The sequence below is a fragment of the Myotis nattereri genome, assembly GCF_964212035.1.
Source record: "Myotis nattereri genome assembly, chromosome: 9".
NCBI lineage: Eukaryota > Metazoa > Chordata > Mammalia > Chiroptera > Vespertilionidae > Myotis > Myotis nattereri.
The window spans coordinates 20,589,231-20,611,985 of NC_138084.1; the positions used below are offsets into that span (position 1 = coordinate 20,589,231).

General features: G+C 38.7%; 1 protein-coding gene across 1 annotated transcript in view; it reads left to right on the forward strand.

The window, feature by feature from the left end:
* MS4A13 (membrane spanning 4-domains A13) overlaps window positions 1–22,755 on the forward strand; it is a gene marked incomplete at both ends in the record, with an annotated part of 33,112 nt that overhangs the window by 9,717 nt on the left and 640 nt on the right. Inside the window, 2 exons of the mRNA XM_081100230.1 lie at window positions 4,829–4,924; window positions 18,565–18,619. Of these exons, the coding sequence (XP_080956356.1) occupies window positions 4,829–4,924; window positions 18,565–18,619 (151 nt within the window). The remainder of the gene's footprint in view (window positions 1–4,828; window positions 4,925–18,564; window positions 18,620–22,755) is intronic.

Below are 22,755 nucleotides of genomic sequence, written 5' to 3' on the forward strand. Positions count from 1 at the left end.
TTCAGATTATTACAGTTGTTCCTCTTTTCCCCCCCATAGCTCCCCTCCACCTGGTTCCCACCGCACCCTCTGTCCTTACCCCCCGCCTCCCCACTGTCCTCATCCATAGGTGTATGATTTTTGTCCAGTCTCTTCCTGAACCCCATACACCCCTTTCCCCCTGAGAATTGTCAGTCCATTCCCTTTCTATGCCCTTGATTCTATTATATTCACCAGTTTATTCTGTTCATCAGATTTTTTATTCACTTGATTTTTAGATTCACTTATTGATAGATATGTACTTGTTCATAATTTTTATCTTTACCCTTTTCTTCTTCTTCCTCTTCTTAAAGGATACCTTTCAGCATTTCATATGATGCTGGTTTGGTGGTGATGAACTCCTTTAGCTTTTTCTTATATGCGAAGCTCTTTATCTGACCTTCAATTCTGAATGATAGCTTTGCTGGGTAAAGTAATCTTGGTTGTAGGTTCTTGCTATTCATCACTTTGAATATTTCTTGTCACTCCCTTCTGGCCTTCATGGTTTCTGTTGAGAAATCAGCTGACAGTCATATGGGTATTCCCGTGCAGGTAACTGAGTTTCTTTCTCTTGCTGCTTTTAAGATTCTCTCTTTGTCTTTTGCTCTTGGCATTTTAATTATGATGTGTCTTGGTGTGGTCCTCTTTGGATTCCTTTTGTTTGGGGTTCTCTGTGCTTCCTGGACTTGTAAGTCTATTTCTTTCACCAGGTAGGGGAAGTTTTCTGTCATTATTTCTTCAAATAGGTTTTCAATATCTTGCTCTCTCTCATCTTCTGGCACCCCTGTAATTCAGATGTTGGTACACTTGAAGCTGTCCCAGAGTCTCCTTACACTATCTTCGTATTTTTGGATTCCTTTTTCATTTTGCTTTTCTGGTTGGGTGTTTTTTGCTTCCTCGCATTTCAAATCGTTGACTTGATTCTTGCAATCCTCTAGTCTGCTGTTGGGAGTCTGTATAATATTCTTTATTTCAGTCAGTGTATGCTTAATTTCTAGTTGGTCCTTTATCACAACATCGAGGGTCTCATTAGATTTCTTGTAGATCTCATTAAGTTTGTCGGCAGTTTCTAGAAAATTCTTAAAAACCTTAAAAGTGTGGTTCTGAACTCCATATCCAGCAGTTTGCTTTCCTCCATTTCTGTCATTTGTGTCCTTTTTCTTTGTCTCCAAATTTTTTATGCTTCCCTGTGTTGCTAAAGTGGTTTTCTGTGCTGAGTGTCCTCTAGGGCCCAGTGGTTCAGCCTCCCCAATTACCTGAGGTGGACACTCTTGGTGCACCCCTCTGTGGGCTTTGTGCACAGTCTTGTTGTAGTTAAGCCTTGATTGTTGTAGATATCACTGGGAGGAATTGACCTCCAGGCCAATTGGCTGTGAGAATCAGCTGTGTGTGCAGTGGGAGAACTTCTGTGCTGGAGACACCCTTCTGGGGCAAGACTTGCTTCAGTGGGGCTTTGGTGCTCACTGAGTCTGCCCCCCGAGTGTGTCCTTTATGGTTCCATGGAGCTGCAAACTGGATGGTCCTACTCTGACCACTGGGTACACTGGCTCTTGGATCTATAAGGAGGTGCTAATTTAGCCTCTGCCTGAGGTTACCCAGCAGGAGCTACGAAGAGATCTGCAGATTCCTCTTCTTTGTTTGGGATTTGGAGGTGCCAGATGAGTCCCAGCTCTGAAGCAATGCAAGCTGCTGTGGGGCCTTGGGCCTTCTTTTGGAAGTTCTGGGTCTCTCTGACCCAGCTGCAGTTTGTTAGGTAATTTTAGATTGCAAAGGGCCAGGTCATTCATATGCAAAAGCCTCTGTGCACAGCGTGGGTGGGGCGGGGTCTCAGGGAATCAACAGGGTGAAGCAAACAACTATGGCTGATCCTTAGTCCTGCTCTAAGAGGCCCCGGGTCTCATTGTCCTGCGGTAATTGCTGCAAACACCTCTGAGAGAAAGCCGCCCTTGAGTTCTGTCTGATGCCAGACAGTCCAGTTTCTCCCTGTATGTGTCTGGGTCCCCAGAGACTAGCCCAGAACTGGAGTTCAGAGCAGGAGTGTGTGTCTCCCTCCTGATTGAAAAAGACAACTGTGTCCTCAGTTGCCAGCCCTTTCTGCGCGCGCTTCTATACCTCTGCACTTTACTTTCGCACCTCCTCTGAGTCTCAGTGTGCTTTTCTCTTTCCTTCTAGTTGTAGAATTTCCACTCAGCCAGCCTTCCTGTGGTTCTGGATGATGTCCATTTTGTCTTTTAGTTGTATTTTTGAAGTGGTTGTGCAAGGCAGCAATTTCAGGTGTTTACCTATGCCGCCATCTTGGTTTCCTCTATATTCATTCTTACATTCAGTTTTTTGCTCTCATTATCAAATCATAGGTCATGTGGTATGTATTTTAGCTTTATTGTTGGTTCTATGTTGTCTTCACTTAATTATTTAGTCACAGTTTTAATTTATGTTACTAAATTCTTTCTGGAACAAGAAAGGTTACAAAGAAGCAAGTAAATTAAAGCTACCTAGATTGTTGCTTCCCAACTTCACTTTTCTCAGTCCTCTTATTTCAAAGGTCCTGCCTCTTTATGAAACCCTCCCAGATGTACATGACTTAGGGTGTACATCCTGTCCCCTATAATTACTGAGTGAGTATTCATTTTGACATAGTTAACTTTATCATAGGTTCGCTTATATTATCTTTCTGTCTTTTCTACTTGAATATAAACCTTGAGAAAATAGGAATATTTTTTCACTTCATTCTTGCCATCTAATTCTACTACTTTATAGTTTAGTTCATATAAAAGTTATTAAATAAACCCAACAAAAAAGAAGAGAATAAATTGAAGGAAAGAATTATGATATTATTCTTTCTAGGTCTAAATATCATTTTTATCTTCTTATATCCAGTACAAAAAGTACAATTATTTTCAGGATTAGTACCGATATCATTCATCCTGATATGTGGTTGAAATGATCTGTCAGATAGCAATAGAAGGGGTCTGCTTTATTTATCCCAGCAACCACAGTTCCCTTATACTTTCCAATGCAATAGTGTTCTTTGAACTCTTAATTTACTCATCCTTGCATATATGACAACAATTTCTTTGTGATTTTTATTACCACACATGTACATTTAAGTAAGTTTGCAGTTAATAATAGCTGTTTTAATACCTGAGGACTGCTTGATAAGATCTCTTAGTAGCCACCTTATCATTGGATTTAGGAAGAGTTTGTATAGTGGGCTTCTAGGACTCTATAGTGCAGAGAATAATGAAAATGAAGAGTTGGAAGAAGTGTGACAAGAATAGTGAGCAATAAAGATCAAAATTGAAAGCTGTAGGCAAGGAATTGGGCAAATGAAAGTTAAAGTTAGGAAGAGTGGAGTAGAAGGTAATGGAGTAGAAGTGCCTAGGGAAGTCAAATGGTGAGAGGGGCTTATTTATTCTTCCTATTTTCCTCTCATATTAGGAGCTCCTTCCTTGAACACAGCTGCTCTTATTAAAAACTAGAGGCCTGGTGCACAAAATTTGTGCACTTGGAGGGGAGGGGGTCCTTCAGCCCGGCCTGTGCCCTCTCTCAGTCTGGGACCCCTTGGGGGATGTCCACCTGCTGGCTTAGGCCCACTCCTTGGGGGATTGGGCCTAAGATGGCAATCAGACATCCCTCTGGCAACCTGGGAGCCCTTGAGGGATGTCCACTTGCCAGCTGGTAGCAGGACTAAGCTGTAGTTGGACATCCTTAGCTCTGCTGAGGAGGCGGGAGAGGCTCCCACCATCACTGCTATACAGGCAGCTGGCAGCCTGGCTTGTGGCTGAGCAGACCTCCCCCTGTGGGAGCACACTGACCACCAGGGGCAGCTTCTGCATTGAGCATCTGCCCCCTGGTGGTCAGTGTGTGTCATAGTGACCAGTCATTCCTAGTCATTCTGCTGTTTGGGTCAATTTGTATATTACCCTTTTATTATATAGAATAGAGGCCTGGTGCATGGGTGTGGGCAGGCTGGTTTGCCCTGAAGAGTGTCTCAGATAAGGGTGGGGTCCCGCTGGGGTGCCTGATCAGCCTGGGTGAGGGACTGAGGGCCATTTTCAGGCTGGTCACACCCCCTTCAGGGTGGGTGGTCTTGCTGGGGTGCCTGGCCAGTCTGGGTGAGTGGCTGATGGCTATTTTCAGACTGGCCACAGCCCCTTCAGGGTAGGGGTCCCCACTAGGGTACCTGGCCAGCCTGGGTGAGGGACTGAGGGCCATTTTCAGGCTGGTCACACCCCCTCCAGGGTGGGTGGTCTTGCTGGGGTGCCTGGCCAGTCTGGGTGAGTGGAGGATGGCTGTTTGCAGGCTGGCAAAGCCCCCCAGTGGGGACCCTCACCCCATGAGGGTGTGGCCAGCCTGGGTGAGGGGCTGAGGACTGTTTTCAAGCTGGCCACACCCCATTCAGGGTGGGGGGTCCTGCTGGGGTGCCTGGCCAGTCTGGGTGAGGGGCTGATGGCTGTTTGCAGGCTGGCTACAGCCCCCAACCACCCAAGCTCCCAGTGGAGGATGGCTGGAAGCAGGTATCTGGGATTTATTTAGCTTCTGTAATTGAAACTTTGTTGCCTTGAGTGGAGGCCACAGCCAGCCAGGGCAGGCGGGAAGTTTGGCTTCCTCCATCACTGGGGCAACCAAGCCTCCTGCTTGCTCTAGCTCCATGGCTGCTGGCCGCCATCTTGATTGGGTTAATTTGCATATAGTTGCTCTGATTGGCTGGTGGGCGTGGCTTGGGCATAGCAGAGGTGTGGTCAATTTGCATGTTTCTCTTTTATTAGATTAGATAATAATGCAAGGTTTCTCCCTATTCTGGTTTCAGAAACTTGGGAGGGAAGTTTCACGTATTTTACTGTTCTCCTACCTCTTGGAATTAGTTGTTGCATTTACATACTCGATCTTTGGCTGTATTGATTTGGTAAGTGTTTATCTACTCTTTGGCATATCGAGAGATGTTGATTTTAATAAGCACATCCTATGAGGAGAAGAAGTGCATTGATACAATATGTTTGAAATGAATAAAAATGGGATATATAATATTTCCTTTTAAATTTTTCTTTATTTTATGTTTTATAAAATTATAAAAGGAATAATAAAACTGTAAATTAAAAAGTAAAAAAAAAAATGTACTGTCCTCTTGCTCTGGCCAGTATGGCTCAATTGGTTGGATCGTACTCCTATACACCAAAAGGTATGGTTTCGATTCTCAGTCAGTGCATATACCTAGGTTGTGGGCTCAGTCTCCAGTTAGGCACATATGGAAGGCAACCAATCAGTCTCTCTCTCCCCCCTCCCTCCCTCTCTCTCAAATCAATAAACATATCCTTGAGTAAGGATCAAAAAATGTTACTGTCTTCTTAATGTAATTGTCATACTCATACATGCAGATCTACACAAAAAAATAAACAAACACACAGTTTTCTTTGTTACTATGTGATCATACTGATATTGTTTGGTCACATCCATTTTACTCAACTGTCATAAAAATATTTTCATTATAAAACGTATTTAAGTAATGCCTTTTAATGGTGTCATACTTTCCCTTGAATTCATTTTAACATTCCTTTATTGCTGCATAGTTAACTATTTTATAATTTTTTGAATTATAAGGTAATGATGTAGTGAACAGCTTGGTACATATAAAGTTGCATATAAGACTAGTATTTCTGTAGGTGATTTCTAGAGGTGTACAGGTGACCATTGAACAACACAGTTAATGAGAATGATTATTTTCTCACAGCCTAAAAAGGCTAGATATCTACCATTCGTTCATTTTTTCCCCACAAATATTTATGGAGGACCTACTATATACTAGACATTATAATAGTCACTAAGGATGCAGTGACTACCAAGATAGCATCCCTATCCTCAGGGAGCTTGAATTCCAGTGGGGGAGAAAAACAATAAATAACACACACACACACACACACACACACACAGTAATTTTAGGAAATGGAAAAGTGTTATGAAGTAAAATAAAACAGAGTAGTGAGATAAAGCAAATATGATTTTATAAAGTAAATCAAGGAAAAGGCATGCTAAGCAGGGACTAAATGCAGTGCAGAAGTAACTATGAGACTACATGGAGGAAGAGTTTTTCAAAAATAGAGAACAATGGGGCTTCCAGAATTCCTGAGTGAGGATATGGCAAATGTCCTTAAAAATAAATAAAACTGGAGAGAATTATCAATAAAAGATCTTCTAATTTGTGACATTTACCAGAGACTACAACACACTGAGAAGTTTTTAAGAAAATTTACTAAACCTCAATAAGAATAGTGGTGTCTGTGACATTTTAGCTTGGTGCTGCTCCAATTTTCCCAACCTCCCACTCCCACTCCAGGTTCCATTTTGCAGGAGTTTACCTGGATGAGTCAGACCATGAGGACGAGCAGCCTCACTCCTAGAGAGGGCTGATTTTATTTTTAGCAGAGCACAGAAAATTCTATGACTAGAGGTGTCATTATAATAACTAGTGACCCTTTGTGTGAAATCGTGTAAGACCTGGGACCCCTCCTCTCCTCCCTCCCACCCCCCTGTGCCATGGGACTGCCCTGAGCCCTGGAGTCCCACTCCAAGGAAACCCTGGCAGTAGCCACGTAAAGTGGATGCCTGGACCCCCGCACCCCTGTGGGGCCGCAGGAACCCCGGCAGAAGCCACATGGAGCGGCTGCCAACCCCCCCACCCCCCGCTGTGCACACTGCCATCTTGTGACGGCGTCATGGTGTAAGGGTCAATTTGTATTTTACCACTTTATTATATAGGATAGTGATCTCAATGGCAAACAATCTGGAAAAGCCAATATAACACCTAGCCAAACTGAGATCACAATACTTGTGTCAAGAAATTGGCAACCAGCCAGAAACTTAAAGGGAGATTCTGAGAACAAGAGAGTCAAAGTGGTCCTTGATGATATCCTACTTATCCATGTGGTATGGAAGGTTATAAATGTGCACTTGGTTATATATGCATTAAAGACACTGGAGAAGGTCCTAGCAAGCCAATCACACCTGGCTGAATAAGAGATATTTCAAACACAATAAAAACAGATTTACAAATAGCCTAACCTTTGAATATATGTAAGTATTCCTTAAGCTTCACTGTTTCATTGACAAAGGAGGAAGTCAGCTGTCACCACTGCAAGGGACACAGACTCTACAAATTAGTATAGACAAATCACAAAAGATAGAGGTAACAACCATTCCTGAGGGAAGATGAGGCAATCAGAATCCAAAGTTGCTGCAATATATTATCTAAAATATCCATTTTTTTCAACAACACCAACAGCAAAATATGACATGCTATAAACAGGAAAGAGTGAAAAAAAAGCAGTCGTTTGGTGTGATGGGAAGATAAATGTTTAACTTGACAAAGAAAGATTTCAAAGAACTAAAAAATATATATTTAAAGAATTAACAGATGATAATGACTCATCAAATAAGAATATCAATGTCTATTACCTTGATTGTGGCAATGGTATCGCAGTGTTTGCAGATATCTGAATTTATCAAATTGTACACATTAAATATGTGCAGTTATTTGTATATAAGTTATGCCTCAATAAAGCTGCTTAATTTAAAAAAATAAGAATATAAATAAAAGGCATAGAAATTATTTTAAAAGACCAAATGGAAATCTTGGAGTTTAAAAATAGAGTGGCTGAAATGAAAAATTATTAGAGGGGTTGAAGAATAGATTTAAGCTGACAAGAAGACAAATATCAGAAAACATGATAGAACAATACAAATCTTCCAGTGTGAAAAACGGGGGAAAAAAGAAGAAGAAAAATAAACAAAACTTCAGAGATCTTTGGGACACCATCTAGTGCAGCTACATATGCATAATGAGAATCTCAGAAATTGGACAAACAGAAAAAAACTTGAAGTAATAATGGCCAAAAATTTCCGAAATTTAATGAAAAATATTGTTCTGCACATATAAGAAACTCAATACTCTCCAATTAGATCAGCAGTTCTCAACCTGTGTGTTGCGACCCCTTTGGGGGTCAAACAACCCTTTCACAGGGGTCGCCTAAGACCATCCTGCATATCTGATATTTACATTATGATTCATAACAGTAGCAAAATTACAGTTATGAAGTAGCAATGAAAATAATTTTATGGTTGGGGGTCACCACAACATGAGGAACTGTATTAAAGGGCCACGGCATTAGGAAGGTTGAGAACCACTGAATTAGATTAAACACAAAGAGATTCACTCCTAGACAAATCAGAGCCAAACCAATGAAAGATATCTGAGGGAGAGATTTTTGAAAGCAAGAGAAAAATGACTCTTCATGTAACCACAATAAGATTCACAGCTAATTTTTCATCAGGAAAAATGGAGGCCTAAAGATAGTGGGATAGCATATAAAAGTGTTGGAGGAAAAAACTATCCTTAAATAATGAAGGTGAAATAAAGATATACAAGGATGAAAAAAGACAAAGACTGTGTGACTAGCAGAAGATCTTTACAAGAAACACTAAAAAAAGTTCTTTAAACTGAAAGGAAGTGATATCAGATGAAACAGAAATATGCATAAAGAAATAAAGTGCATCATAAAGGTAATTATGTAAATGACTATAAAAGTAGTGTAATTATATATTTTGTGCTTTCTTTCCTTAACTGATTTAAATGACAACTGCATAAATTGCACTGGGCCTACCCAGATAATCTCCTAATTTTAAAATCATGTTATTATCACCTTAATTCATCTACCACACCTACCCAACTCTACCTTGTAGCATGAAAACAGCCATATGCAATACATAAATGAATGGATATATTTGTTCCAATAAGACTCTACCAAACAGGTGGTGGCCCAAATTTGGTCCAGATGCCATAGTTTGCCAGCCCCTATTCTATAGATTTTTTTTCCTATGAAATTTTCAAAGAGATAAGATTATAAAAGCAGAAACTACAACAATATTTTGTGTGTATAACATATGTAGGCATAATACATATTACAATAATAGCACAAAGGAAGGGGGAAGGAATAGAGCTACATGACAACAAAATTTCTGTATTTTACTGGAATTAAACTAGCATTCAGTTGAAGCAAATTATGAGAAATTAAGGTGCATATTGTAATTCCTAGACCAATGACTAAGAAAACAAAAAATTATAGTAAAAATTAACAAAGAAATTAAGATGATACACAAAAAGTATTTAATTTTTAAAAAGAGATAAAGGAAGAACAAAATACGAGACATATAGGAAACAAATAGAAGTTATTAGACATAAATTTAATCATTTCAATAATATTAAAATGAAATTACAATGAAATATTAAATACCTAAGAAAGCCCTACCTGGTTTGGCTCAGTGGATAGAGTGTCAGCCTGCAGACTGAAGAGTCCCTGGTTCGATTCTAGCTAACGGCACATTCCCAGGTTGCAGGCTCAAACCCCAGTAGGGGGCATGCAGGAGGCAGCCAATCAATGATTCTCTGTCATCATTGATGTTTCTATCTTCCTATCTCCCTTCCTCTCTGGAATCAATAAAAATATATTTTAAAAAATAAAATAAATACCTAAGAGAATGACTAAATTTTAAAATATAAGTGATGGTAATGACTGGATAAAAGAAATCTCTTACACTCTCCCAGTTGGATTATAAATTATTGCAACAACTTTGAAAAACTTTGGGGTATTATTTACCAAAAATTATGATGTGCACACCCTATCAGTAATTTCAGTCCTTCATATACACCCAACAGAAATCTGTGCCCATATTACCAAGATATTCTTCCAGGAAATATATATATATACATATATATCAGCATTGTTCATAATAGCCCTAGGGTGAAAAAATGCAACTGGATGCATGGTGAATATATTGAGGTATATTACTCTAATGAAATTCTACATATTAGTTAAAATGAACTATACCTACATTTAATAGCATGGATGAATCTCATTTAATGTTGAGTATAGGAAGGCAGACTCAAAAGAATGCATACTTTATGATTCCATTCATATGAAATATGAAGCCAGGCAGAACTAAACTATAATTTTTAGGAATGGATGCAAGCTAATTTTTAAAACTAGAAATAAAGGAAATAAAATTAAATCCAAAATGACAGCTATTTTTGGAGAGAAAGATTAGGTACCAATTGGGAAGTTTTAGACAAGGTGACCTTTGAGATTCTGGCAACTGTTCATTTTTGGGAAGACCATTTTTTATTATAAAAGTCTGGAAGTAAACTAAAAGTTATGAGTAGTTCAATAGGAATTAAGAGAGTGGATTGTGCCAAAACTGGTTTGGCTCAGTGGATAGAGCGTCGGCCTGCGGACTGAGGGGCCCCAGGTTTGATTCCGGTAAAGGGCACGTGCCTGGGTTGCGGGCATATCCCCAGTGGGAGATGTGCAGGAGGCAGCTGATCGATGTTTCTCTCTCATCGATGTTTCTAACTCTCTATCTCTCTCCCTTCCTCTCTGTAAAAAATCAATAAAATATATTAAAAAAAAAAAAGAGTGGATTGTGGTAGAGATCAGACAGAAAGAGGACAACTTTAACATCCTATATAATAAAGAGGTAATATGCAAATTGACCATCATGCCCTCACACAAGATGGCTGCCCCCATGTGGTCACAAGATGGCCGCCATAAGATGGCCAGCAGAGGAGGGCAGTTGTGGATGACCAGGCCTGTAGAGGAGGGCAGTTAGTGATGACCAGGCCTGCAGGGGAGGACAGTTAGGGGCAACCGGGCCTGCAGGGGAGGGTAGTTGGGAGTGACCAGGCCTGCAAGAGAGGGCAGTTGAGGGTTACTGGGCCTGCAAAAGAGGGCAGTTAAGGGTGACCAGGTCAGCAGAGGAGTGCAGTTGGGAGCAACCAGGCCTGCAGCGGAGGGCAGTTGAGGGTTACTGGGCCTGCAGGGGAGGGCAGTTGTGGGTGATTGGGCCGGCAGGGGAGGGCAGTTGTGGGTGATTGGGCCATCAGGGGAACAGTTAGGTGTTGATCAGGCTGGCAGGGGAGTGGTTAGGGGGTGATCAGGCTGGCAGGCAGGTGAGCAGTTGGGAGCCAGCAATCCCATATTGTGAGAGGGATCCCAGATTGGAGAGGGTGTAGCCTGGGCTGAGGGATACCCCCCACAAGTGCATGAATTTCATGCACTGGGCCTCTAGTTTTATTTTATAAACATCAAGATTGCTTGTATTTTTTAAAACTAAGTATTTATTGCATGTATTATTTTAAGAAACATGATTTATTAAGAGGCTAATTTTTTTTTTCAGGGTGAGGAGAGCCGTAGTCGTGCAACTATTACAGTGGAAGCTGAGAGCACTTTGTAGAAGCCTTGGAAATGTGAGAATTTTCCTGATCCCCAGACCTAATGTGGGTCCTAATGATATCTCTGTACAATAAAGTTGCTACAAAGCCCACTGTTTTTGTGCAAAATAAAATATAATACAAAAGTGGATTTTCTTCTTCACAGTATTCAAAACATTTCTCTGCACATATTTTTGTAGGCTCAAGTGGAAAGCTTTTTCTTATTTATTTTTGTTTAATTACTTCTTTTATTGCCAAAATTTTTAGGTCAACTGATATATATATTTTTAACTTAGATTAATTCTTTATTGTTTAAAGTATTACATAGTCTCCTTTTATAAAAAAATATATTTTAATAATTTTCCACAGAGAGGAAGAGAGAGGGACAGAGAGCTAGAAACATTGATGAGAGAGAAACATTGACCAGCTGCCTCCTGCACACCCCCCACTGGGGATGTGCCTGCAGCCAAGGTACATGCCCTTGACCGGTATCGAACCCGGGACCCTTCAGTCCACAGGCTGACGCTTTATCCACTGAGCCAAACCGGTTTGGCAATAGTCTCCTTTTTTTCCCCATTGACCTCTCCCCGGTGGCCCCCACCCCAAGCACATGCCCTCAAGCAGCCCCCTCCCCCAGGTTTGTGTCCATTGGTTATGCTCATAAACATGCATACAAGTCCTTCGGTTTATCTGTTACCCCCTCACCCCCTGCCTTCCTTCATAGGTTGGACAGTCTGTTCAATGCTTCTATGACTCTGGTTCTATTTTTGTTCATCAGTTTATGTGGTTCATTATATTCCAAAAATGAGTGAGATCATGTGATATTTATCTTTCTCTGACTGGCTTATTTCGCTTAGCATAGTGCTCTCCAGTTCCATCCATGCTGTTGCAAACCTGTCAGAATGGCTAGCATCACCAAATCAACAAATGACAAGTGCCGGAGAGGATGCGGAATACAGACTGGTACAGCCACTCTGGAAAACAGAATGGCGTTTTCTCAAAAAATTAAAAGTGGAACTTCCATTTGACCCAGTAATCCCACTTCTAGGAATATACCCCAAGAAAACAGTTTTTTCTTATTTATCTGATTTAATGACATGGAAGAATTTATTTTCTAGAACCTATGTAATTACCTGTGTAATTTATGTTCTCTGAAGAGTTTTCAGCTCCCCCTAATGGAACTTTTGTAAAACACCATAAAAAATCTGCTTGTCTCCAGAGTGAAGGCTATAAAGACTTCAGAGCACGATGTTGTATAATTCTCAGGAAATTTTAAAATAATTTATGCCCCTACAAGTAAAGAGTACATTTCAGTCTAAGTTCTTCTACCTGAACTAACTTTTATCTGAACAAAGTATGAATCAAAAGGCATCCTATTCATAGTTCCTTCATTGTTCTTTGACTTCTCTCCTCATTAAAGTTTTTTTCTGTCCTGAAGGTCTCTGCTGTCTTTCTTCCCTTTCATTCCCCTTGTTTATATCTTATCATTGCTTGAATCATCTATTCAATTGCTTTTCAAAGCAAACAGGCTACTTTTTCACAATGAAATTTCCCAAGTGTAAGTTGTGAATTCAGAGTCACCTTCTCTTCTGATATGGAATAGAACCTCAGTAAGCCTTGCTCAACAATGTTAATTATGCCAATAAGAACATATAGCTCTCTTTTAAATATGCTGCTGTTTTTTATTTGTTTGCTTTCTGCCTTGCCTCTCAAGAAGCTTCATCAGTTGTTATCTTTGTATAATAAATTCAGTTTTCATGCTTCTTAGAATTCCAGTTCTCAGCTCATGTCTATCAATTCTACACATTGATTGTCTACTGTGCACCAATGAATATATTAAACTATATTGAACTATAGAATATCAAACCTTAATAAGGTACCTCACCACAAAGAGTTTATTTTAGGAGAGGAAACAAGTAACAAATTAAGACTAAGCAGTGTGATCCATGTATTAACAGACGTATGAAGAAAGCATAGAAGAGAAAATAATCCTTCCGTTGGGAAAAGGAAGGGAATAAAGTTAATGAAGGTTATGGCTTCTGAACTGGGGATTAATCATTATTTACCAAGCAGAATGAAATGTGGGAGGACATTTCAAATAGATTAGCTCATGCAAAAACAGAAATGTGAGAAAGATTTTGGTATATTTCATTGGATAAAATAAGTATCTATAATAATAAAAGCATAATATGATAATTAGACTGGACATCCTTCAGGATGAAGCTGGGGCTATGAGGAAGCCCGGGCCCTGGGTGCCTGCCGGCGGCTGGAGGGAAGCCGGTGCTGGCAGGCGGAGGAAGGAAGGCCTACTCTTGCACGAATTTCGTGCATTGGGCCTCTAGTATATTATGAAAACAATAGGAGTAGGTCAAGTGTGAACGTTGGTGAGGTAATTAGAAGCTAGATGATAAAGAAGTCAAATCATCAAAGATTTATGATTAAAGTATTGAACTTTAATCATATCTTGCAGACAGTGGTAAGTCATTGTAGAGTTTTTAAGTAGGTAAATAATACATTTGAGAAAACATTTTAAATAGGGGTAAATGTATTAGGAAGGATAAACTTAATAACAACTAGACTATGGAAGAGAGTAATGGATAACTATTGCAATGATTCAGACAAGCAGTAAAAAAGGTAAGTTTTAGCTTTGTTGACTGACTAAACATAAGGTATGAAGGAAAAAATCTATAACAACCCAGTTTCTGGTTTGGGTTTTGCCTGCAGTGATACAAAATGTAGAAGACACAGTGGAATTGAATAAAATAATAAATTCTGTTTTGAATAGGTTGAGTTTGAGATAACTATGAGAAATTAAAGTTGAGATGTCTATTAGGCAGTTCAAAATACATATCTGGGGGTTGGAGAAATGTGAGCTATATACAGAGAGATTGATTTTATGATAATTAAAATATTAGGTAGTTTCCATTTTCAGAAACTAAGAATTAGGTTATTACAGCCCAAATTTCCTACAAAGAACACAACAAAAGCAACAAAAAATTTTAAAATACCATCTATTAGAAGATATTGAAGATCTAGAATTTAGGGGAGCTAGGATTTAAGAAGCCAAGAAAAAGAGTTGAAAACAAGAGATGATCCAGCCTTTGATACAGATTTTCCCCTAGATACATTTTCTGAACACAAACCACAGATGAGAGGTTAAAAATATGAGTTTCTAGTATTCTTATAGTGTTGTAAGACAATAACTAGAGCTCAGGCTCACCAAGCAGCAAGACCCTCTTAAATACCTAGGACTTTCAGTTGTGATTCTTAGAAGGGATATTAGTAAAGGTAAGCAAAATTGGGCCATCACTCTCATAGACTGATGTTCAGATCCAAATCAGCTCAGTTACAGGTTGTATTAAAGTGAGCTTCCCCAAACCTAACATTCTACCAAAGCAAAATAAATCATTTCAAGGGGAAGATAACATTATCCCAAGTATCAAGTTATCAATACCATCTTTATACACAATATCTGGGATTCAATAAAATTTAAACAAGAAAGAACTGAAATTCAAAAACCAAAACCAAAACCAAAACACAGGTCCATGATAGATACCATAACAAAATGATAAAATCTTAACAAGATTTTAGCAGAGAAATAAAAATTATAAAAATCAAATGGACATGAGAAATAACAGTGACTGAAATTAAGATCTAAATATATAAATGTAACAGCAATTAAGCATAAGTGGTGAGAAAAATCCATGATCTAGAAGAAAAAGAAGGGAAAATCAGACTGAAGCATTGACTAAATGATAGAAAATGCAACGCAGAAGCTGGACAGAGAGTAAGAGACATATTGTACTGATGAAAAGTTCCAATACCATATATTGAAATTTCAAAAGAGAATAGAGATAAAAGCAAATAAGTAATATTAGAAGATATTGTACATGGGAATTTTCCCAACTTGATAAAAAAAATGACATTATAGATTCAAGAAGGGTTACAATCCTAAACTAAATACAAGGAAATTCACATCTAAATACATCATAATAAAACTGTATAAAACCAGCCACAAGAAAGGTCTTAAAGGTAGACAAGGAGAAAAGACATTTTAGTTTCAAAGAACAACAATAAAAAGAACCGCTAACTTGTTTAGAAAAACAGTAAAAGCCAAAGCTTATCAATAATGAAATGAAATGAAATTTTAGTAAGTGTTCTTCAGACAAAAAAGAAATGATCCCAAATGGAAACTTGAAGAAGCAGGAAAAAAAAATAAAGGTAAAATGAACAAAGACAAGTTTCTGAGTAGAATGGATTTCACAAATTTAATGACAATAATTCCTAGGCATACTAAAATATATATAAAAAGAACCGAAATAGCACAGGGCAGGTGAAGTTATAGTGTTTTAGGGTCCTTGCTTTGTCTGGAAAGCAGTAAAGAACTAATTCATAACAGCCCTAATTTATAACAGTTGTTTTATAAAACAACTTTGAATGACAGTTGAGAATATGCTATACTAGAAACTCTATTCTTAGGTTCATAGCCTAAAGAATTAGTGCATATGTTCAACAAAATAAAAGAATATTTGTAGAATAATCACAAAATCAGTATTCCAAACCCCAACAGGAGAAAAATCTAAAGTTTCAAATCCAAATGCTCATCAATAGTAGAATGGATTCACGAATTTAATGTTGAACAAAAATATCAAACACCAAGTATTACATATTCAGGATTCAACATCCTTAAATGTCAAAAACAAGTAAAATTCCTGTTGGAAGTCAAGATAGTGGTAACTTTTCAGAGGAAAGGGGAGGAATTAAACACCATACTTCTAAGTAATCCATAGGTCAAAGAGGAAGTCCAAGGGGATTTTTTTTTAATGTATTGAACTACATGATAATAAAAATGCAACATATCAAATTTTGTGAAACAGCTAAGTGAGATTTATACCATTTAATGCTTATATTAGAAAACAGAAAAAGCCTTACATCAGTAATTTAAGCTCTGACTTTAAGCATCTAGAAAAAGAGCAAAACAAATATGAAGCAAAAATCAAAAAGAAATCAATGAAACTAAAAAGAAAATAAAAACAAAAAGCTGGTTTTTGGAAAAAGAAATGAAGTGGACTGACAAAATTTTACCAAGACTGCCGGAAGAGACACATTACTAACCTAAGTTTTAAAACAAGAGATATTACTATAGACTCCGCAGACATAGAAAGGACAATAAGGAAACCTTACAAACAAGTCTACATGCAAAATTTTGACAACTTACATGAAATGGACCAACTCCTTGAAAAGTACAAGCTACCACAACTCGCTCATATAAAATAGATAATTTGAATAGCTTTATTAATTCAAAAGACTGGCACAATGCACTTAGGTACAATATTGTACCATTGAGACATTCTCTTGAGTTAATCAAGCTATTGTAATAATCTGCATGTCTTTTCCATACCAACGAATGTAAAACCTACTTTTGCCCACCCATGTATGCCCAACTCTGTGTCAGCTGTCTCCCCCACAAATCATTCCTGTCCTGGTCCTGGGAGCCTACAGACGCAGCAGAGCTCTGAGGCCCCCACCACAGAGGTGCAGGCGCGAGCGTCCTCGAGCGCACAGGGGCCCTCGAGCGCAAGGGCCCACCCCTACCCCCACTCCCGCCCTCCAAGCCCTTCTCTTGGCCCACAACCGTGGGCGTTGGAACCGTGGGAGGGATGAGGGGCACCATCATTGAGGAAACAGCCAGGGCCAACTCAGCAAGTACTGCTGCCAGGACTCCTGGAGCAAAAAGGTCCTGAAGTAAGGGCGCCACCTGCTAGATCATGCCCTGTAGCCCTGTGATCACGCCTATGTAGAGACCTGTAGCTGGTAAGGACCATCCTGAGGGCGGGGCGTTCCCAACACTGGTTTTTGATTCCGTTTTGAACCAGTTTCTCCCATCGGCCTCCCTCCTACAGGCTTTTTGTTGCTGAGGACACAGCCTTTGAAAGAATAAAGGATATGGGCAAGGTCACATAGTAACTGGTAAGGGCAAATGTGAACTCAAGTTTTACTTTCCACTATATCTTTCTACATTTTCTCACTTTCAAGCGTCAGTAGGCCATCTCAGGGGCAACTCAGACCCTAAGAGTTTGTGGTTTACGTAAATGGAAGAAAAGTTTGTAAGTGAGGAATCTGAAGACAAGGTTACAGACTTCAGGTATGGTTCTGGATAAGAGGTTGAAGAAAAAAAGACGACCCATCAGACATTGCAATTTTGGAGAGTAGATTGCCAAAGTCATGTGAGAAAAGTTAGAAGACAAGGTGATTTAAAAAAACTCACACACAACAAAACATTTTGGTTGCACGAAAAAAAACCTATCTTTCTAGTTTTAGTAAAATGAAGATATAGTACTGTAATACATGAACAGTTATGTTCACATAATGTAAGGGCAAGAAGTTAGCCACGTTTCAAAAAGAAGTTAGAACTAGAAAATTGAAAACCATCAGAAACTTGGAAAGATCTATTCCTTCTTGTCTCTGTTTTTCTTCAGGTGTTCTCTTGATTCTTCTCATTCTCAAAAATCACTTTCTCTACTACTCTATTAGGATAGACCACAATAATACCATTGCTCCTAAAGATCTCCATATCAAGAGACCAGCCCAAATAGCCATAGGAAGAGTAGATTATAGGCCCAGCTTAAGTTAGATGCCCACCTTTGTTCCAGTCAGCTAGGCTCAAGGAAAAATTCTTATGGATATTAAATATGGAGTCTAGGAGGACTGATATGAGTTATACAAAAATCCCAAAGATTATCCAAAATTTTAATGATAGCTATTTGTGAGTTTCATTTGTCTTATCTATTGACATCTTCCCTAAGGAGAATATTTTTCAGCTTCCTCTGCAGCTGATGTGGGCATGTGATTTGGGTCCTGCCAGTCAGGCACCCCTGCATCAGACTTTAATTTGGAAGGAAATAACATGGTATAAAACTATAAGTCATAGCAAGCAAAAGTCCAATTTTCCTGACCCTGTGAAGGTGGGATATGGGTAATTTCTAGTGGGATTGGTGGGTGGGAGTGCACACCACATACTAATTAATACAGTCCAATTTAAGTTTGGCAAATGAACAAAACTACTTGAAAAAGAATTATTGGATTCTTTTTAAGACAGTAATATTGATGGTTTGATGAAAAACATCTCTCAAGAGACTAAAAAGCAGTGAAAAATTAGCAGCTCTAGCATTAAGTTTCCCTCTCAATTTTAAGTATCTTACCCAGGAAAATAATTACTATGAATATGTTCCCATATTTCATGCAGAAAAGAAACACACTTATCCTCTCATTTTTCTATTGTATTCTAGTGGAAATATGCCAAGAAATCAACTGAGGATGAAAAAGGAAACAAGAATATTGGGGGTAAGAATTAAATGTTACTTGAGTGAATAAATAACTGTAGTGTTACAATTTCTAAATATAAAAAAGAGGAGACTTTACCAATTCTATTATGAACTCCCCAAATAGAGGAGAATTAATGAAAGTGTCCTGAAATAGTTATGCAATATCTGCATTTTTCATATGCATCCTGAACATATAAATTGTATATAAGGCTAAAGTTAAATAAAGCAGAAATTATGAATCTATCAACTAAATTTAAATAATTCCATACCATTATGACTTAGTCATACTCTTACAAAATATACTCTTAGTTTGTAAAAAGTAGAAAATCCTTTTTTTTGGCATCTATAAATTATTTAATCTGATGATGACATGGCTCCAAAGAGATGGTCAGATTGTGAAAACTATATTCAGGAGAGGTTTCAGACCATAGAGCTTTGTGGGCAATGGTCATAATAGCATTATCTTTTTTTACATCTTCCCCAGACCCAGTGTCCTCCCCCTAGTGTCAATGGAGGCTGCCTGGCAAATTTAACTCCTGCCTAGCAGTAACAAAGCTGTACCCCCATGCTCTTGCCAGCACTATGTCAGTGAAGATCTGCTGAAACAAGTTTAAGCAATATTTTTCAAAATTATACGAAGATACACATAACATAAATTTTATCATCAAAGACATTTTTAACTATACGGTTCAGGGGCATGATATCCACATTGTTATATTACCATCATCACCATCCATCAACAGAACTCTATTTTTTAAATGTTTCTATTGATTTTTTTTTTAAGAGAGAGAGAGAGAATGGAGAGGGAGAGAGATAGAACACCAATGAGAGAGAAGCATCAACTGGAACGTCTCACATGCCTCCCACTGGGGATCAAGCCCGCAACCTGGGCATATGCCCCTACCGGGTATTAAGTCAGCAACCTCTTGGTTCATGAGTCGATGCTTAACCACCAAGCCATACCAGTCAGGCCCACAGAACCTTTTTCATCTTGTAAAGCTGAAACTCTATACCTATTAAACAATAACACCATTTCCCCCGCAGTCCCTAGCAATAATCATTCTACTTTGTCTCTATGAATTTGACTACTCTAGTACCTCAGAAGTGGAACCATACAACACTTGTCCTGTAACTAGCTTATTTAACTTAGCATGATGTCTTCAAATTCCATCCATGTTGTATGTATGTGTGTATCCAAATTTCCTTCCTTTTCAAGGCTGAATAATACTCCATTGTATGTATAACCAAATTGTGTTTATCCAGTCATCCATCAATGGATATGTAGATTGCTTCCACCTTTTAGCTATTGTGAATAATGCTGCTATGAACCTAAGTATATGAATATGTATCTAAATACTTGCTTTCAATTCTTTTATATGTATACCTGGGTCATATAATAGTTCTATATTTAACCTTTGGGAAACTGCCAAGCGGTTTCCATAGCAGCAGCAGTAGCAGCAGCAGTTTACAACAGTGCACTAATTTTTCCACATCCTCTCCAACACTATCCATTTTCTGCTTTTTCTAATAGTAGCCATATTAATGGTGTAAAGGAATATCTCATTATAGTTTTTCTTAGCATATTCCTAATGATTAGTGACTTTCAGCATCTTTTCATGTGCTTCTTGGTCAATGGTATGTCTTCTTTAGAGAAATGTCAAGTCCTCTGCCCAGTTCTTAGTTGGGTTGTATGTTTTTTGTTGTTGAGTGGTAGAAAGTCTTCATATTTTCTGGACATTTACTCCTCAGATATACAATCTTAAAAAACTTTCTGTCATTCTGTGGGTTGCCTTTTCACTCTATTGATGGTGTCCTTTGATGCACAGGAGTTTTTAAATTTGATGTAGTTCAATTTAAATTTTTTCCTGTTGCCTGTGCTTTAGTCTCATATTTTAAAAAATCATTGCCAAATACAATGTCATGAAACTTTTCTCAGATTTTCTTCTACTAAGTGTTTGTTGTGTTGTCCCAGCCTATTGATGATAGTGATGTTAGCAATGCCTGAAGCAGTTGCCTGACTCAGCAAGCCCTATGGACATTTCCCACCCCACTCCCACCAGGGCCCACATTGTGGGTGGGCCAGACCTTGTGATTCTTATTATGAACACAGGGTACATTTCAGTAAGAAAACATTGGGGTACTTTTAAGAACAAGATTTATTACTCACAGATCCTGGAAGATACACTGCATACCCAAGAGTCACACAGTGAGGTTGTGGGTGCAGAGATAGGAGATAAAGCATGGACCTCTTGGCCAAAGAGCAAAGTAGTGTCTAGAATTTCAGGGGTTTACTCTTCATTGGTGAATTTAAAGCATAATAGCAGGAATTTGCATGGGAAGGGAGAAAAGGGGTTACTCACAGATTTTTAGGTTACCCAGAGCTTTCTAAAAGGAAGGACGGCTACTTAATAATCAAGTTGTTTTGCTGAGACACACAATGCCATAAAGGTATAGAATCAAGGGACACAGTGATTGCCCTAACTCTCACAAGATCATTCTAAAATGTATATGGAAAAGCAAAGGAACTAGAGTAGATGACAATTTTGAAAAAGTAGGAAGAATCACACTGCCTGACTTTATATAGCTACAGTAATCAAGATTGTGGTATTGGCACAATAACAGATACATAGATCAGTAGAACAGGGCACACAATCCAGAAACAGATCCACCCAAGTACAGCTGACAGATTTTTTTGATAAAGGTATTCAATAGAGGAGGGAGAGTCTTCTCAACAAATATTGCTGGAACAATTGGATAGCCATAGCAAAACAAAACTAAAAGAACTTCAACCTAACTCTGCCTCCTTATATGAAAACTAGTGGCATGGTGCACAAAATTCGTGCACTGGGGGGAGGGTCCCTCAGCCCAGCCTGCGCCCTCTTGCAGTCTGGGAGCCCTCAGGGGATGTCCAACTGCCACGGAGGTGGGAGAGGCTCCTGCCACCACCACTGCACTCGCCATCCTTGAGCCTGGCTTCTGGCTGAGCGGCACTCCCCCTGTGGGAGCACACTGACCACCAGGGGGCAGCTCCCGCATTGAGCATCTGCCCCTGGTGGTCAGTGTGCATCATAGCAACGGGTCGTTTTGCCGTTCGGTCGATTTGCATATTAGCCTTGTATTATATAGGATTAATTAAAAATGGATCATAGATTTAAATATAAATTGTAAAACTATAAGCATATGAGAAAATGTTTGGTTCCTAGGGTCATCAAAAAGTTCTTAGACATGACACCAAAAGCAAGATCCATGGAAGGAGGGGAAGGTCAATAAATGAGACTTCAGCAAAATTTAAAATTTTTTTCTGGGAAAGACCCTGTTAAGAAGGTGAAATGACAAGCTACAGAGTCGGAAGAAATACTTGCAAACCACATATCTGACAAAGATTTATATCTATAATATATTTTTTTAAATTCTCAAAGCTCAATAATAAAAAAACAAATGATCCAATTTAACATGGGCAAAAGACATGACATAGTTTACTGAAGAGTATGTACAGATAGAAAATACACATATGTAAAGATATTCAACATTATTAGCCATTAGAGAGATACAAACTAAGATTATAACGAGGTAATTGCAACGCACCTATTAGAACCACCAATGTAAAAATAGTAACATTACGAAAAGCTGGTGATGATGCAAAGAAACTGGATCTCTCCTGCATTACTAGTATAAATATAAAAATAGTACAGTCACTCTGGGAAATAGTTTAACAGTTTCAACAGTTTCTTTAAATACTAAACTTACACTGGCCATTAAACCCAGCAGGTATACTCCTGGGATATATCCAGGAGAACTGAAAGATAATACCTGCAGAACTTACACACAAGCCTTCATAGCATCTTTATTTGTGATGCCCCCTGCTCCCAAACTATCTGAAACCTCCTGAAAACTATCAAAAATTCCTCAATACATGAGTAGTTGAACTACAAGCATCCATACCATGGAATACTCAGAAATAAAAAGGAATGAATTGCATTGATACATGCCACAAGTTGGATGGATCTCAAGGGTATTAAATAAAAAAAAGGGCTAAATCAGAAAGCCAATCTCCAAAGGTACATACAGAAGTATTTATTTTATATAAAAGCCTCAAAATGGCAAAAGTTAGTAAAGGAAAACATTAGTGACTGCTTAGGAATAAGGAAGTTGAAG